This window comes from the organism of the source record quoted next, unplaced genomic scaffold (assembly GCF_019419815.1).
Source record: "Pyrus x bretschneideri cultivar Hongxiangsu unplaced genomic scaffold, Pyrus_bretschneideri_v1 Contig9, whole genome shotgun sequence".
In the NCBI taxonomy this organism is placed as follows: Eukaryota; Viridiplantae; Streptophyta; class Magnoliopsida; order Rosales; family Rosaceae; genus Pyrus; species Pyrus x bretschneideri.
Window position 1 is genome coordinate 4837899 of NW_025999831.1, and position 18614 is coordinate 4856512.

The following is an 18614-nucleotide window of genomic DNA, read 5'->3' on the forward strand; positions in this document are numbered from 1 at the left end:
AAGACTTTCTGGTCGTCAGGATGGTAGAACTCATATCCCATAGTTTCTCTAGGATATCCCACAAAATAGCACCTTTCTGATCTCGCTTCAAGCTTAGTAGCTTCAAGCTTCTTGACATATGCTTCACAACCCCAAATCTTAATGTGATTAAGACTTGGCTTTCTTCCATGCCATATCTCATAGGGCGTTTGTGAAACTGATTTGGAAGGTACTCTATTAAGCAAGTAAGCTGCTGTATATAGAGCGTATCCCCAGAATGTTACTGGTAGATCAGCGGAACTCATCATAGAACGAACCATGTTCATTAAGGTTCGATTTCTCCTTTCAGAAACTCCATTAAGTTGTGGAGTTCCCGGTGGAGTCCACTGTGATTTTATTCCACACTCTTTGAGATAATCTAGGAACTCATTACTCAGATATTCACCCCCTCGATCTGATCTTAGGATCTTTATCTGTTTCCCAGTTTGCTTCTCAACTTCATTCTTGAATTCTTTGAACCTTTCAAAGGATTCTGACTTGTACTTCATAAGATACACATAGCCAAACCGAGAGTGATCGTCGGTGAATGTGATATAGTAGGAGAAGCCTCCTCTCGACGTAGTAGACATAGGTCCACATACGTCAGTGTGGATTAACCCTAGAATTTCAGTGGCACGCTCTCCTTTCCCAGTGAATGGAGATTTGGTCATCTTCCCTTTCAAACAGCATTCACAAGTACCCATCTGGTCATTACCTAATGGGTGGACATATCCGTCTTTCGACATCTTGCGAATCTTTTCAAGGTTCACATGTCCAAGTTTAAGATGCCACATCCTTTCTTGGTTAACTTCTTCTCTAGCCCTTTTGGGTTTTGAGGTATTCCCGCTTTCAATACAGTGCATCCCACTATTCGTCTCTAGGTGAAAAAGTCCCTCTATCATATTACCATGAGAGATAATACGACCGTTCAAGTATAAAGTGCAACTCATTTTGTCAAACAATACTGAGTGCCCATCTCGTAAAAGCTTAGAGATAGAAATCAAATTCTTTATACATGAAGGAAAATATAAACAATTTTTAAGTTCCAGGACTTCCCCAGAGGGTAGGTTAAGCATGTAGGTGCCTATTGCTTTTGCAGAGATTTTGGCGCCGTTCCCAACTCGCACAACTATCTCCCCATTGCGCAGTGTCTTGCTCCCTACTAGTCCCTGCATCGTATTACAGATATGTTGACTAGCGCCTGAATCAAATATCCAGGAATTGGAGCTCACTGTAAAAGCACTTTCTATGACCGAAATAGTCTCTTCAAAAGTTCATGTCATAAGGCTCGCAATGCGCACCCTGTATTTCTTCTTCCAACGTTCATCCCTTCCACAATGAAAGCATGTTCGTTTGGATTTCTTTGCCTTCTTCTTAAGAAACCTTTTCCTTGTTTTTGCATTCTTACTCCCACTGTCCTTTTTGAAACATCTTTCAAATTTACAGCACATGTCAATCATCTCGTTAAAAGTATGATCGAATCTATTCACTTTATAGTTTACAATAAACTTAGTGAAATCATCCGAGAGATATGCAAGGAAAAAGTCTTGGGCCATTTTGTCAAGTATAATGGTGGGTATTATTTTAGGCATGTCGTTAACTACATAACATAACAGAAATCGAATTAGATTGTTGATTAATCTACTTGATTGGGTCTTGAATCAAATAGTATCACCCACTATTTTTGGCAAACTCCACATCCCTCAATGGAATTCGAGAGTTATATTGAACTCTTAGCGGGGTATGGGAGACTCACCATTACCAAGCCCACCTCACGATGATACGATGTTGGTTAGCAAAAATGATGATGAGAGAATAACGCATTACTCATTTACAACGTTTGTAATTACCCATCTTGTTTGGCCTCTAGAGAATGTTGCCTCACGATGATACGATGTTGGCATTATTGCACTTAGTTAAGTTATTCCCACCATGCTTAGTTCATGTAGGGGTTCAAGAATAACCTCACGATGATACGATGTTGGCTATCCTCGTTGCCTACACTTACCTCATCATATGTTTATGGACTCCTCCTGAGAGTAAGCATGCACTTTGTACTCCCCCATGATAGGGTGAAGCCGGTGTACAAGTCACAAACGATTGGAGCCCACCACGGTGGAAGGCCTACGAAGAAATGTTCAAAACATCTCTCGTTTATCAACTTTAATATTCGTTTGAGGGAGTAGTTTTGGGCTACATCAAAACATTTTAATCATATTAAAAGAACATGGCCCTATCATAACTATTGGTCCAAGTTAATATGATTTAGTAGCATATAATACTCCCACTGTTTCGTTGAAACAAGCGAGACTATATGGAACTACTAACGAACGCATTGCATCCTCATATGGACTATATAGTCATATTAGGTTTTAGGATGATTATGAACCGTTTGATTTGATCCAACACGAGCCTTGTGTTGGACCTTGGGTTTAAGGTAGATAGTTGTTGATTTTAGTTACGCGTTTAATCCAATTAAACCGTTATTTCCTATTGGGCGTTGGACCCAACTATTCCAATTTGCATACATATAATCAAAGAGGAATACATGAAATAATAAGAAGGGCTTATGCCCTTTTACAACACAAATAATGGGCTTATGCCCTTTACAACAACTTGAACTAATCAAATTACATTCATATCTACATTACTTAAAACCCAAGCATTCATAATGTAAATCGGCCAATCACATAGCTCAATTATCGAGGCCTTTGGTTCATAATCACCCTTTTCTCAATTAACTAAATTAACTAAGAAAGCAACTTTAAACAATTGGTTTTTGGATCCATAGAATTGATTTAAATGGAACTAAATATAATGAAAATCCAATTCTCATTAAAGAGACAAAACAATTTTTGTTCTCATTCTATTTGGGCCATTTTGCAAATACACAAACTTTTGGGCCATAATACAAATACACAAAAGTATCAAAACTTTATTTAATTGCACAAAAGCCCCCCACTAGAGGGGTGGCCGGCCATTCATAGATATATTGAGTTTTTGATACAATAAAATTTTGTAAGTGGATTTTGGTGGGTGAGATTAAAGATAGTGGGGATGGTTTGAAAAGAAAATATACCTTTGATATAATTAAAACCATTTAATCATTTCTTACCAACAAACATCATCCATTAACTATTATTCAAAAAATATATCTTTGACATAATCATCACCCATCAACTAATAATCAAAACTTTATGTAAAACATAAAACTTTTGAATCAAAACTTCAAAACTTTTTGTTCTTGATAAGAACTTCAAGAAATATGAAGAACATACATGAAAACTCATAATAGCACCATGGATGTTTTCTTCCATCAAAACTCAAATTTTCACAACTCAAAAGAGGGTTATTATCCTAGGGTACTTAGGGGTTCCAAAAAGCACTTTAAAACCATTTTAACAAGCCTAACATGAACCCAAAAAATCACCCTTTGGATTTGGCCGAAATTCCCAAAACACTTGGCACCAACTTTTAGTTCCATTATTCATGCTTTAATGAAATACATCTACAACATTTGAGATGCTAAATTTTCAAGTAAAATTTATATTCAAAGCAAGAACAAAGCTTGTAACATTTACAACACTTAAATCACAAAATATGAAAAATCACAAAACCCAAAAGGATCCACCATAAACTAGGCCTAGGCTCTGATACCACTTGAAGGAAAAATTTTGTCCTAGCTAAGAACATGTAAGAACATTTGAATACATATGCAAACTAATAACTCTTTAAAGTAGGCATGCATTCAAAAACAATTCATAAAACCCATGACTTTCAAAGCCTAGTATATGGTGAACCATAAGACTCTTTAACAAAATTAAAGAGAATAAGAATTTAGAGATTCTTTACCCTTGAAGCTCATCCTTGATTACACAAGGGATTCACCCAAGTGGAGGGCCTTCAAGTCACCTCCTTGCTCCTTGAATCTTCCTTGTGATTTCCTCCCTTTTAGTGCTCCTTTTCTTCTTTGAGGATTTGAGGATTTGTTCTCCAAAACACCAAAAGTTTGGTGTCTCTAAGTCTCCACACCAAAGATCTTGTGTGAAGATGAAATGGATGACTTAGGTAAGAAAGATTGCTAGATGTTCCTCACCTAAGGTAATGAGAGAATAGGTTTCACCCAAATTCAATTAGAAACCCCTTAAGGTGAAATGGCTATAAAGATGTATTTATACCACCTCACAATGGAGTGGCAAACTTGCAATTAAGCCAAGTTCACTACCCTTAAGGTTATGGCCGGCCATTAGTTGTTATTGGGCTTAATTGCCCATTTTGTTTTAGTTGTCATACAATCTTAAACATAATGGGCCTTGTGGGCCAAAACGTTTTTGTGCCCCGAAGCCCAAAACTAACTTAAACGCCCAATACGAACGTTTCGTATAATTAATTAACTATTTAATTAATCTTGACCATTCTTCAATTAAACCATTTAATTGCTTATCCGTTTCATATAATTTCTTCACTTATATCTTTACTCGGTGTACGATCCATTAGGTTCCAATTAGCGAGGTAGTGGGCGATGTTACTCTTAACGATCGATTGTGAATTGAAACCACATTTCAATTCTCCCTTAAATTAGTGTTTGCTAATCTTTAGGGCTTCCACAAACCATGGGTGACGCCTAGCAGCATGTCATGGTTACCCAAGCTAAGTAGAAGTGGTTGGAGAACCTATCCAGTTACAACTACAATGCAATACGGTCCTTCTCTAATACAATACTCTTAATCACATTGTTTGAGTGATAGTTTGTTTCATGTCTACTATCCAATGTGATACTTCTTTATATGATTCAATCGAATAAGATTTGGAACATCTTCCTTAGTCATATTCATATGCTTTGGCCAAAGACTCTCGAATCATATCTTAGAGTATTCTCCTTCCATCATGGAAGGTTAGAGATCCCTTGTTGTACATTCATATGCCTACATGACTAGATAGCTTGACCCCAACAATGCCGTGGACACTCCAATGGAATGCCGTTGACATAATCAAAGATCAAGGACCTAACCATTAGACATCAATGATGCCTCAGGTCAAAGGACTACTTTGCATATTGCAACTATTGAGTTCTTACATGACATGTATGTTCGAACTCTTGTTTGATCGTAGTTCAGTGTACTCGATTACTCTTTCGAGCACCTATGTGTTTGCCTTAGTGTCCAACACCAAATGACTTGAGACTAGTTCATACTCACGCTTGAGTCGACATAACACATACTAACCTTAGCGGATTGTCAATGCCCAATTGGCAATCCTATGGCTAGGAACGTTTTAGGAATGAACATAAGAGAAAGGTCTCGTTAATTTAACTAACTTAAATCACTTGTCTCTTAGATCAAATACATTCCTTGGATTCCCTTATTGCTTAAACACAAGATACTATAAATAGTGATTAACAATAAGCTTTGCCCTTCTATTAAACATATAAAAGTTTAACACAATAAGTATTCCAAAAAGCTATTACATCAAATGAGTGGCTTTGTGGGCATACTTCCAACAACAATTAGGTATCAAAGCGAATCCCTGGCTGGAAATGTGCCGACGAGGACGTCGGGCCCCTAAGGAGGGTGGATTGTAACATCCCACATCAACCAGGGAAGTGGATCCTGTAAGCCTTATATGTATATTCCCATCTCTACCTAGCGCGAGGCCTTTGAGGAGCTCACTGGCTTCGGGTTCCATCGAAACTCCGAAGTTAAGCGAGTTCGCACAAGAGCAATCCCATGATGGGTGACCCACTGGGAAGTTCTCGTGTGAGTTCCCAGAAACAAAACCCTAAGGGCGTGGTTGGGGCCTAAAGCGGACAATATCGTGCTACGGTGAAGTCGAGCCCCGAATGTGATAGGGCCCGAGCCGGGATGTGACAGACCCACCGGTCTTCCTTCTTTATATTACACCAAAGATTCGATAGAGTTTTGGCCCGTATCATGGAAAACGACGGGAGAGGACCGAGAGCACCATGAACAGTGATCCACCGATCCCGCAACCATCACCGTCGACCACCACCCTCATTCAACTTTTATGGAGGTAAGGAACAAAGCCTAAACAAGTTTGGGGACAGTGAAGCTGCATGTTCAACGAATCAAAGCCCATTATTTCCAGGGTTTTTAGCAGGTTTAAATGAAATTAGGGCCTTCCTAGCCAAATTAGCCTTGGTCACAGGTATGAAACTTGTTCTACTCATCGAGATCTTCATTTTGGTAAAATTTGGTAATTTTTGGAATTAGTTAGATTTTTCGGCGAGTTGGGGCGGCGGCAGACGGGCCGAAACACGACATGCCCATCCTAGGCTAAATTTGATGCCGTGATTCCATACTTGACATCCATTTAGTAAAATTCAAATGTTTAACATTGTTTTGTAGTTGATCGCCTAGTTGGTCGCCATGGGTTATTATATGAATTGACGATCCAACCGTTGGATCATCACCAAACTTTAACAGGTTATTATTTGTAATATTTGATGACATTAGGAATTGATGGATTGGTAATACGACGTACTGATCGTCCTGAATTGGATTTCTAATTTTGTAAAATCAAATGTTGACCGCCACTTAATCTTAGCGATCGACGGAGATCCGACTGTTGGATCGTAATGAAATCTTAGTATGTTGTTCTAAAAGACCAATGAGAATCTTGGGAAGTTACGGATCAGGAATCTGATAAACGGATCTTCCGGTTTCGATTTCTAGGGTTGTGGACCCTACTCTCGACCTTGATCGACAGTTGGCTTTTTAGTCAACTAGCCCGAGTTCTTATAGCATGTCGCTGAGCTTAGAGTGTTATTAAGATTTCATAGAGCTTATTGAGCTCAGCATGATGATGTGTCTTCCTCGATTGACGTGTACCTTGATTTACGTACTGATGGCGTCACATTGTGCTATGCTTGTTTATTTTATGTGATTTGACTTGTGTATTGTGGTTGATTTGTATGTTTGGCCTGATATGATGAAATGTGAGGGCTAGTAGTGGACCATGAACCCATTGTCATGGGCTTTGTTGCTTCGAGACTTATTTCACATATCGTATCATTATTTCATTTCTCGTTTCATTGAGCCATTCTAATTATGTACCTTATGCTTTGTTCCATTTCTTGTTTCGTTGAGCTTTTGTATTTTGAGTACTTGTTTCATGCCTTGTTCTTCGAGCGTTGCTATATTCCTTGGATTTCCGCTCAGTTCCGTTGAGTGATCTGGAACTGGGTTTCCGCTAGGGTTCTGTTGAGTGGTCTGGTTTCCTGCTTTGTCTGGATTCCGTTGAGTGGTCCGGAATCCCTTGTGATCTACAATTCCGTTAAGTGGTCTACAATTGTATCCAGCTTAGATTTCATTGAGTGGTTCGATATGCATTGTACTCCGTAATTCCGTTGCGTGGTCCGGAATCGTATCCACTCGGATTCCGTTAAGAGGTCCGGAATCCTTTCTACTCCACGACTCCTTGAGTGGTTTGGAATCGTATCTTGGTTTGGATTCCATTAAGTGGTCCGGAATCCTCTTTGGTGTCCTGGTTCCGTTGAGTGGTTTAGAACCCGATGTTGATGGATTTCGTTGAGTGGTTCGAAATCGCATCATTTAACTTGTTGGTTCCTTGGATTTGATTTCAGCTTCAAAGATGTAGGCTTCGGTCAAACTGTGTCGCTCTAGCCCTGCATTTCGATGTATGGTATGTGTTATTGATTGACGTGATTGTGGAATGATGTTGGTTGTGATTGTTGTCATTGTGATTAGACTTGTTGACCAATATTGCTAGAGATTTATGTTGTGCTTCGTCAAATATTCTTCGAGATGTTGCATGCTTGTTGTGTGGTATTATGTTGAGACATAGTGATTTATGTGATAATTGTTCGAGTGTAGTGAAGGATGAACTACGAATGGCTTGATCCCTGTTTAGGGTACATAGGCAGTCTAACGGGGAGGTTAGATGTCATAAAGTGTACAAAAAATTACTACGCAGTTCGATCATGAGTTGTGCTTTGCACATATCCCAGAGGCTGGGTATGTTAGATATACATGTAATTGGTGACATCATGTGTCGATCCTGGACGTATGTCATGATCAGGGCATGACACAAACACTGGGTGCTGCACTAAACGCCACCCTTGCTTCGCTAAAAGAGCGAGATTGAATGCATGAAGATCCCGAAAGCCTAGTCCAGCCTTTTGCTTAGGCCTGCACATCTTATCCAAAGACATCCAATGAATTTTATAGGCATTGGGATCACTAGTCCACCAAAACCTAGCCATAAGTTGTTGGAGCTCCTCGCAAAAAGCTTTAGGGAGTAAAAAAGTCTACATGGCATAGGTCGGCAAAGCTTGTGTAACCACTTTAATAAGCAACTCTCGTCCCGCACCACTCAATAGCTTCCCTTTCCATCCATTCAACCGATTTGTAACCCTCTCCTTAATGAAAGAGAAAGTTTTCTTCTTGTTTTTACCAATAAAGGTCTGTAGGCCCAAATAATGATCATGACAATCCACTCGTTGTACTCCTAAGAATGAGGCAAGACGAACGTGCACAACTATTTCCACGTTAGAACTAAAAGCCACACTACTTTTATGGAAGTTTATCGCTCACCCCGACGCTTGGGAATAAATGTCCAATATATGTTGAACCACACCACAATCCTCCATGGTAGCACAAGTGAAGAAGAAATTGTCATCTGCAAATAAAAGGTGGTGCAGGCTCGATGCGGTATCATTAATATGGATCCCATGAAACACACCCTTCCTCTCATTTTGGGAAATTAGAGCCAATAAACCCTCCACACACAGCATGAAAAGATAAGGTGAGATGAGATCACCTTGTCTCAAACCCCTTAACGGCTCCAAATATCCTTTCGCCTCCCAATTAACCATGAAGAAATATGAGACAGACGTAACACAAATCATCACAACTCGGACCCAAGCCTCTGCAAAACCGAGCCGAAGCAACATGGCTTCCAAAAACCCCCATTCTACCCGATTGTAAGCCTTACTTAGATCCAACTTGAGAGCTAGAAAACCCTCACTACCCCTCCACCTATTATGCAAGAAATGGCCCACCTCAGCAACCAGCAGAGAGTAGTAAAAAATAAGTCTACCAAGAACAAAAGCACTATGGAAAGGAGAAATCATGGATGAGAGAATAGGCTTTAGTCGATTAGCAAGAACCTTGGCACATATTTTATACAAAACATTGCACAAACTGATCGGACGTAGCTGAGTCTCTTTCTAAATTAATTTACTAAAATTTTAAGTATAGTTATATAAATAAATTTACTTAAAGCTTATGGTACATTTGAAAATAAATGTATGGACTTTGGTACTTTTAGATTCTAAATGTACCAAGAAATAACATGTGCAAGAAATCCAATTGTACCATAAAACCAAAGAAAAACTAATGACAATGGCTTGAAAACTTTGAGTTTTAATAATAAGAACAAAATAAAGGGTAAAGTGAAGGGTAGCAGGATTGACTTTTTAGTGTAAAAATATGGTTTTTCGTTAAAGTGAACAGTAACGGGAGCTTTTCGTCAAAGTTCCCTAAAACCAAATGTACCAATATTATAAATAATCAAATACCTCCAATAAAATTGTAGAAGAAAATATTTAATCAAATTCTTAAAGGAACAGATAGTTAAGCAACGAAAATTTTAAAACGCACTAATGTTTTTGCCAAAAAAAAAAGGAAAAAAAAGGCACTAATGTCTAATAAAAAAAATGCGAAAGATGAGAGAAATTCTAATTTCCTCTTGAGAGAATCTTTGTAAATGTTCTAGCTCTTGTTAAAACGCATACACATAATGCACAGGCCTACCTGGTGAAAAGATATGAGCCTCTTTACCCACCAACAAACTCATATTAGTATGTTACAAACCTTTGGGCTCTGACAAAGAAACCTTTTGAGCCTCTAATTTTGGGTAAGGCCATTGAAGCCCGTTATTTGCTTATATTTATGAGCCATTCTTTAATTATTTATATTAATTTAATACGTCATAAAGTTTTAATTTTATTTTTTATTTTGCACCATAATATATTGGAATAGTGTTAATTCATACCTTTGGTAGAATCGATAGTTTTGATTCTTGATGATGTGAGATCCATATACAGACTAACGTGTAAGTCACATTTGCATCACATTGACAAAAAATTCATCAATTTAATAATAATTAAACATTCAAAGATACAAAATATATATATGTATATATAAATTAAAACGTCACGATGAAATATGATAAAATTAGAACCTCATATTCCATTCAGAAAATCACCTCAAACATAAATATTGAAAAATGTAGTTAGCCCTTGATCTTATTACGTTAGCATATTATGTTAGTACTATGTACTCTTCATAAAACCGAACTGATGTGGTGGCATTTCATTTGGCTGTACTTGGGTTTATAACGAAACAAGTTACAAGAATAAGCAACGATTATGTTATGTGCTACATCAGTTGATATAAAACGTTTGAGATGATAGTTGGTGCCCGTAAGAGTCTACTCTATAAAAAACATTGTCTTTACCCTAAACCAGTTAGCAAACATAATGAAGAACACAGATGCTATTCAACATTAGCCATTACAAATTTCAACCTGAGGGAAAGCAGGGATCATATGGTGAGAATAGTGCAAAAAACAAGTGTTACAGAAGAGAAACAAACGGCCGGAAACACTCTTCTTCTACCCTTCCACCAGAATGCCAGCAACCTAAGAACATGCCGGTCCCCGTTGAATTCATCATCTTCAAACAACCAATAATTCAACTACACAACACATATGATACATCCAACCCATTAAGCTAATGGATTTCCTAACAGTAATCGTCTCCACAAAAACATACAATCCCCATCCGAGACCATTTTCAGCACCATAACCAATTCCGGATGAACAGTCAGCTTTCGCATTCTCTGTTTTCTTCTCTTAACATTGCAGTCTGATGCGATCAAGGCTCTCGGAGACAGTTTTCATCCTAGGACGCAGTTCGGGGTCGAGCTCAGTGCAATTAAGGGCAATGTGAAAGGCTTCAACAACTTGCTTCTTTGCATGAACTTCTTGCACAAGTACAGGGTCTATGATCTCAGAAAGGGGGCGCTCATCTCTGAATGTCTTCCTGACCAGACTCTCGAGTCCCTCGCCACCATTTTCGAGCCCCTCATCTGGCAACCTACCGGTCAAGATCTCCATGAGCACAACTCCGAAGGAGTACACATCACATTTCTGAGTGAACTTGCTGCCAGAAACTCGGGCCTCGGGCGCCAAGTAAATGGTTGAAGAACTTGGACCAGCCACACCAGAAGCCACAATGGATTGATTCAAGTTCTGCTTTCTCGACGCTGAAGTGGAGAACTTTGAGGTACCCAACATAAGACGTGCCAATCCGAACCCGGATATGTAAGGTTGGAGATCATCGTTGAGAAGGATCTTTGTCGATTTAATGCTTCCATGAACATACTTTCGAGGGCTGTGTTCATGTATGTACACCAAACCCCTTGCGATCCCCTGAGCAATTTTTAACCTTGCCGTCCATGGCAATGGCGGCAAAGAGTCGGTTAATTTACCGTGGAGTGCATTGTACAAGCTGCCATTGCGAATGAAATCAGTAACCAGAAGTTTCTCATCATTCGCATAGTAATATGCTCTCAGGCGGACGATATTGGGGTGGACCACCTTCCCCATCGCCTCCGCCTCAGCCTCAAACTCCTTGAACCGCCACGCGGCGTCACCCTCGCTCAGCCTTCTCACGGCGACAACCGACGGCGCCGCACCAGATCCCTTCCCGCCATTCCCGGCGACCACTCTGTACGTAATCCCACTCCTGCTCTTCCCCACCACGTACGCCGATGCCCTCAGCAAATCCTCCAATTCCAACTCGAACCCCTCGTCCACCACAACGAATGTACCATTTTGCCCTTCCCCCTCATTCTCCACCACGACAGCCACCTCCTTTACCACTTTCTCTTTTCCCGTTTTGCCCTCCTTCGCCCTGCTTTTTACGCGAAGCAGCCACACCGATACCGACACGGCCCCAACCACCACCGAAACGCCCGAAATTATCGGAACCGTCACTGACACGCCGCTCCGATTTTCTCGCTGCTCTGCCCTCCGTACCAAACTCGGATCCGGGTTGAGAGGCTTTTGAACATCCTCACCCCCGCTTTTCGGGGAATCAGGGTTTTGAGCTTCCGGGCACGGAATATCCAACGGAATCCCGCAGAGGCTAGGGTTTTCGGAAAACGCGGTGGGGCCCTGGTTCGCCAGCGATCCCACCTGAGGCACTTTTCCGGTGAGGTTGTTGTGCCGGAGGTCCAGGCTCACGAGCACCGGAATCCGCCCGTACGAAGCCGGAACACCGCCGGAGAATTTGTTGTACGAGAGGTTCAGGGTTCCGGCGAGGGAGGGAAGCTCGGCGAGAGACTCGGGGAGAAAGCCGTTGAGGAGATTGGAAGACAGGTCGAGGTGGTTCAGGGCCTTGAGTGATCGGATTTGGTCCGGGATTGGACCCACGAGAGAGTTGTTGGAGAGGTCGAGAGAAATGAGGGCAGCGGCGTTGAAGAGGTGGGCCGGGATGGGCATGGAGAAGTTGTTGTTTGAAAGATTGAGTCGCTTGAGCGAGTCGAGGTGGCCAAGTTCGGAGGGAATGTAGCCGGTGAGGCGTTTGTTGGTGAGGAGGAGGTCGGTGACTCGGTTGCCGGTGCAGGCGACGCCGTGCCAGTGGCAGGGGGTGGGATCGGATTCCGACCAGGAGTCGAGGATCCGGGTCGGGTCGGTTTCGATTGCGGATTTGAGTGCGAGGAGGGAGAGTCCATCTTGGTTGAGACAGTGCACGACTACAGGAACCAGAAGTAGAGCAATTTGCAGGAAAAAAAGAATCATTTTTTTTGTGTTTGAAGTTTTGGGAAATTTGACAATGCCTCTCTCTCTCTCTCTCTCTCCCTTTCTTTCTCTCTCTACTGGTTCATATGGAGTTGCAGAGAGACTGGAGGAAGAAGGGGTTTTGCAGTTCTGAGTTTAAAATTGTGGAGAATTGTGTTATTCGAGGGAAGGTTTGAATTTTGCTGACCAGTGTAGCACTAATGAGTAGTTAGCTGCAAATCCCCAATGTTTAGCATTTATTTATTTATTTTTTGAGTAATGTTATTCATACTATTTTTTTGTACCATCTTAGTATTTGATGATAATAGCCACATTATTTGAATTAATCAAATTTTTAAATTTAGTTCATTATTTAATAAACTAAAAATTAAGAAAAACTAATTAATTAAATGATGATTGTGGTATATAAAGAGCATTTCTCCTTCATTTCCTTGGGTTGTGTAAATTTTTCAAAAATGATGTAGTTGTCCATATCAGATGTCACCTAAAATGGTATAGAAATGTAGTATATAAAAATATGGTATGAATAGCATTACTCTTTCAAAATATTTGGTGTTTGTTCCTTTGGAAAATTAAGAACAAACTAAAACGTGATTAAAGTTTGTTAATTTCAAACAAAACAAGCAAAAGAAGGGGGAATGAGAAGATTTGTGAATTTTGAGGCTGGATATACAACTAATCCCTTATATTAGCTTAATTATTTTCAAGACGACAAGATTAGGTTAACCTGTTTGTTCCCACGTTGTGCTCAAATTCAAATTCAAGGGTTATAAAGGTCAAGTGACATTTAGAGCGTTATTTATTTATAAGTAGGATTGGTTTTATGATTCGTAGAACGTCATTGTACACGTTTTGCGGCAAATTGTTCATTAAATTTAGACATTCTATGTTTTTTTTTTTTTTAAGTTTCTTTCAAAATATTTCTGGAACGACCTCTACTTTTTTTACCCTTAACCTCTATCTCTTAACCAGAACATGTATAAATCTTCGTTACAGATATTCAAACTATCTTAACAAATTCTTTAACATTATCCTAAAAGTTTTATCCAAAAAAGTGTCTGTGTAGGGACTGTATTGTAATTTAGTAATGGGTGTCAGAAGATCGTTTGACAATGACATTATTTACACATGCAGACAATGCTTGTTACACTTTTCAGTTTCCACTAACTAAGCAACCCGGGGTATTTATGTCAATTCATTCTAAAATTTTGAGATTCAAAATATTAGTGGGATACCGGTCAAGAGAATCCGAGTTCAAGCTCTCCCTCGTCTGTACTGTTTTCTCTTGTGAACTACTATCCGGTGACACGTGTTGTGATCTCAACACCTCCAATTTTTCTTCAATAATCCTGTCGAGTCGGTAGTACACAATATAAAATGTCAGTATTAAATTGAAGAAATATTATTTTAATTATTTGTCAATTTAATAGATGTCAAGCCGAACTTTCGAGTAGTCCGGACAATTAAATACTTACATCAACACCGTCAGGAGAATACTACTCCAAAGAGCTTTATGTAGGCATTTAATAAAATTTCACCGTTTTTCTTTTAACAACGCTTATACAAAAACACTCATAAATTGAAAAAAATTCCACATACAGATACAAAGATATGAGTACGATGCGTTGGGCCATAACCCGACCCAACAACTGAGGAAAAACAAAAATTTCGGTTTTGTGTTACCCGAGCCCATCCAAACCCCCAAAATCCCAACCCGACCCAATATTGTATTTCGGCTTCATCCTTTGCTACACCTACAAAAACAATAAAACAGAGAGCTTTCTTTTCAAGTTCCTGGTTTCAGGATCAAGGTATGAACGATCGAATTTCGGTCACATTTGACCGGATTGTGCTGGCCTGAATCGACTCGAGTTAACCTCCATGTCCGGCCATGTCGTACTAGTCTGTTCGGAGTAATCCTTTCATTGTTGTGTGCATGGTGCAGCCAGAACTCAAGAAGAGATTTAAACTGACGGCAATACTCGGCGGAGAAATCTTTACCAGCAGATATTTTTACAACTCCAGATTCATCAGATTGTTTCGACATCCACACATGATAAAGTAAACCAAAACCAAAACTGAATATCTTACAATCCCCTAAAGCATGTGTTGGGAATCATTGATCAACAGGTCTAGCAACTCTGAAGGGAACCATGAAACTATAGGTATTTTGTTTGTCCATGAAAAATGTCGTACCAAAGTTGAAAAACCATACTCAACCCTCCATCTGTAAATCAGCAAAAAAATCATTTGAACTTCCCGAAACACGATCTTTGCTTGCATTTTTCTTCTTTGTACCTGCAAAAGACGGTCATATCAGTTAAATACAACACAGAAGAATGTTTTCCGGTTACATGATTATTGTGCTTGGTTTTGGAGTCAAACGAAATTCTCTATTTCTCTTTTATCAAATAAACCTACCTTTGTTAGACTTCGGAGGATTCATATCCATATCCATATCGTCACTATCGCTGTCCTCCGCAGCTGCTTGAGGCCTTGATGTATTTGTAGAACCTTGCAATAATTCATTCATATCCCATAGCTGCATTAAACGATTGTCAATAGTAAATTCAAAAACCCAATAAAATCATCACTAGAAAATAGTTTGGAAACTGTTTACCTCTAAGAGAAGTGATATTTGCATACAAAGTTAGAACTTCATAAACTAGAATGTAAGCGTGAATTGAGATTGCATCACAGAACCATAAGCGTGACGGGTTACAAAAAGCATTTTCCAGAATAGACAATAGTATATTGAGCACAGAGAGAGAGAGAGAGAGAGAGAGAGAGAGAGAGAGACACCTTCAACATCTGATCATGTGCTATACTGCCCAGAAACTTTTTATCATAGGAAAAAGCTACAAAACCAAAAAAGACAGATTGTTAACCAAACATGGCCCAGGAGATAACTTGCAGATTAATGAGGCCTAAAAGGCCAGAGTATAAAAGTGAAGAGTTACATATAATAAACAAATAAGAAAATTTGATTTTAGGTTGATGATAAAGATTCAACAATGAGACCATATTGAACTCATGATCAATGAGTTCGCTGCCATAATGTAGTTTCTATGAATTATAAACTGATATGTATCCTCAACCTTCCTCAAGACAACAATAAAAGTGGAAAAATGAAACACATTTTGATTACTCAACCCTCCAGATAAGAAAATAATGCATTACCGAGACCCTCAACCGGATAGTCTGAGTGTTCTGCAATAGGTTGGATGACTCTGTTGGGTAATATACCTACTAGGCTGAAACAAATTTGTGTGAAATCAATCTTAATGATAGAAAGGTTGAAGAACAGTTGAAATATTATGAATCAATTCTGCATGCAGTTTCACCTGATAAGTCCAGTTTCTGATCCAGTGATCAACCTATCTTCATCAAGCTGACACAAGAAAATTCAAAATGCTTCAACAAAAAACGGTTGTGCAAATATCAAAAGCCAACATATGTAAAACAGATATATGACCAACTCACCTTCACCAAAACATCCACAGAATTCGGAGAAAGATCAACAAATCGATCGCTGCAATTCGAAGAGTCATCCAGAAGAGAAAATCAGAAGTGGGAGGGAGAGAGGAGCAACAGAATTGAAAGTCTTTCTTTCATGCTTGTAGACAATATCTCTTACAGTCAAGTACAATTTTCAATTTTTCACAAATGATTAGAAACTAAAATATAATATACCTGCAATCCTTGAAACAGCCCCATGAATACAATAATAGATTCCCAATGTGTGAGCTGCAAACAACTTTCCGACCATTCTGATCAAACCAAAAGCATGAAAGGTTAGGAATAACAGCAAAGAAAAGAAAGAGGGAAAGTTACATAATTTGATGAAATCTTAAAATCACTGGAAGAAATTCAAGGGGAAAGGAGAAAGCGGTGAACCTTCATGATAACCACAGACAGTAGCTCCTCTTCTGAAAATTCAGATTGAGCTTGAACCTGTAATAACCATAGAACCAAATTTGGAAATCTTTTAGTAAATCCACTATGAGCATTGAGCATGTATTTTATGGAATTTTAGAAAGGAAAAAATCTTACTTTATTTCTTCGAAGATTGCAAACAGAAAGAGTCCCATCTCCACTTAACAATGCAAAAGAAGAAATATAAATAAACAACTCTTGAGGGTATGTCATTTGCCGCAAAAGTAAGGAATACAATAAAAAAAAAAAAAAAGAAAGGGAATGCAGGACTACCTAGTTCCTAGGAGTTTCATGGAATCAGCTGCAAAAGTCATATCGGAAATGTACTCTTCATGAGCTTTAAAAGTATTGCAGCAAGATTGTTGCCTGGTGTCCCACACCTGAGCAATAAGCAATGTCAAACAAATGATAAAACCAACGAAAACAACAGTAAATGAAGCACAAGCAACATAAAATGACCTTAATACAGCCTTCGTCATCTCCAGAGGCCACTGTGGACTCGGTCAAATTGATAAGCTTATTGACCTGCAGACCTGCATCAGATTAAGGTAATGTTTAGGATATGGCCAAAATAAGAATTCCTGAGACTAGTTACAGAGCAAAGTGAGAAATAGAGACCCATGAGCCTCGTCGAGTCGAGCAATAGAAGCACCAGTTTCCACATCCGTAGCAAGAATTGAGCAGTCAGGAGATCCCGTCAAAATGGCTAACATTATCGTCCATGAGTAGCTTCTTATTAGCACAACTAATTACGGTATGGCAACAATATCAAATAACTAAAAAAAATCAATAAAACCTTGCCCATTGTTGATGAATCGAACAGCTCTGCAAGATTCACTGTGTGCATGAACTTCCAACACCCTAATATCATATTCATCTTAGTCATCACCACAAGTAATATATAAGAATACAAAAGACTAATTAAGAAAAAAGGACAGAGGAACTTAAAAAGTATTGACCTTTGAGGAATGGAATCAGATGCATATCGGTACAAGTGAAGATCGCCGTTGATAAGACCAGTAGTGACCAACTGCTGCGATGGATGAAAATCAATGTCAAACGCCAAGTGCCCCAAATTTATCTCCATTCCTTTATTACTTTCCTCTTTCTTTCTCACTATACACAACGAACGATCGGTGCCTACTTCTCACAAGCAAATATGTTCGTAGGCCCGTAGAATGTTGTAGTTTGTACTCTATGGTTTTCTCAATTCAATCCAGAATCCACTCCAATCTTTGAACTAGATGATTGCTTGTCTACTAGGAAAAAAGAAAACATAATGCATACATTACAAGTTGTCGTCTAAACCAACCCGAATAGCAATATGCACAATTAACCACAAAACTGACACAAATTCAACTAGAATATGTGTAAACTCAAACACAACAAAATTTCTAAAATCCAAAATAATCAAATAAACTGAGAGTAATCATTTCAACAAACAGCTCAAACTATAAAAAGTAATACAATTTCATATCCAACTAATTGGGCCTCAAATTTATGCAAAAGATGTCAAAGTTTTCATATTAATAATGGTAATCACAGAAAATCGAGAAAAAGATTACTGCCGAGCAAGATGAAGTATAAATTACAGTGAAAAATGAGACTGAGAGAATGAGGGAAGGCTGTGGTGGTGGTGGGGTGACGAGACCGACGGAGAGAGAGAATAATGAGGAGGAGGAGGAGAAGGAGGAAGAGGTGCAGCGGCAGCCAACAGAGGAAGAGGCGGAGGGGTTTTGAGGGGACTTAGCGAAGGTACACAACGGAATCACTGTTTATTTTTCGCTGGTATCCGTTTGGGTTTAATGATT

General features: G+C 39.2%; 2 protein-coding genes across 2 annotated transcripts; both read right to left on the minus strand.

The window, feature by feature from the left end:
• Positions 1-10538: 10538 nt before the first annotated feature.
• Positions 10539-13073, minus strand: LOC103936956 (receptor protein kinase-like protein ZAR1). Its single transcript, XM_009346845.3, has one exon. It carries the CDS (start codon positions 12865-12867, stop codon positions 10915-10917), a length of 1953 nt encoding a protein of 650 aa, XP_009345120.2. The 5' UTR covers positions 12868-13073; the 3' UTR covers positions 10539-10914.
• Positions 13074-14837: 1764 nt separating this feature from the next.
• LOC103936946 (WD repeat-containing protein 55-like) lies at positions 14838-18568 on the minus strand. The gene is made up of 16 exons (XM_048576481.1): positions 18396-18568; positions 18247-18248; positions 17763-18062; positions 17600-17664; positions 17399-17509; positions 17263-17336; positions 17077-17183; positions 16921-16963; positions 16765-16821; positions 16561-16637; positions 16351-16399; positions 16212-16258; positions 16048-16121; positions 15670-15725; positions 15289-15409; positions 14838-15165 (listed from the first exon to the last, which is right to left on the minus strand). The coding sequence occupies exons 3-16, from the start codon at positions 17888-17890 to the stop codon at positions 15083-15085; spliced, it is 1092 nt and encodes a 363-aa protein (XP_048432438.1). The 5' UTR covers positions 17891-18062; positions 18247-18248; positions 18396-18568; the 3' UTR covers positions 14838-15082.
• Positions 18569-18614: the final 46 nt, after the last annotated feature.

Bases quoted from the DNA above. Each gene is read 5' to 3' on its own strand.
- LOC103936956 (XM_009346845.3), bottom strand. From the start codon at position 12,867: ATGATTCTTTTTTTCCTGCAAATTGCTCTACTTCTGGTTCCTGTAGTC.
- LOC103936946 (XM_048576481.1), bottom strand. From the start codon at position 17,890: ATGGAGATAAATTTGGGGCACTTGGCGTTTGACATTGATTTTCATCCA. The intron at 17,337-17,398 runs GTAACTAGTCTC...AATCTGATGCAG, and splicing joins TCTATTTCTCACTTTGCTCT to GTCTGCAGGTCAATAAGCTT. The intron at 15,166-15,288 runs GTAGGTTTATTT...CGTCTTTTGCAG, and splicing joins TCCTCCGAAGTCTAACAAAG to GTACAAAGAAGAAAAATGCA.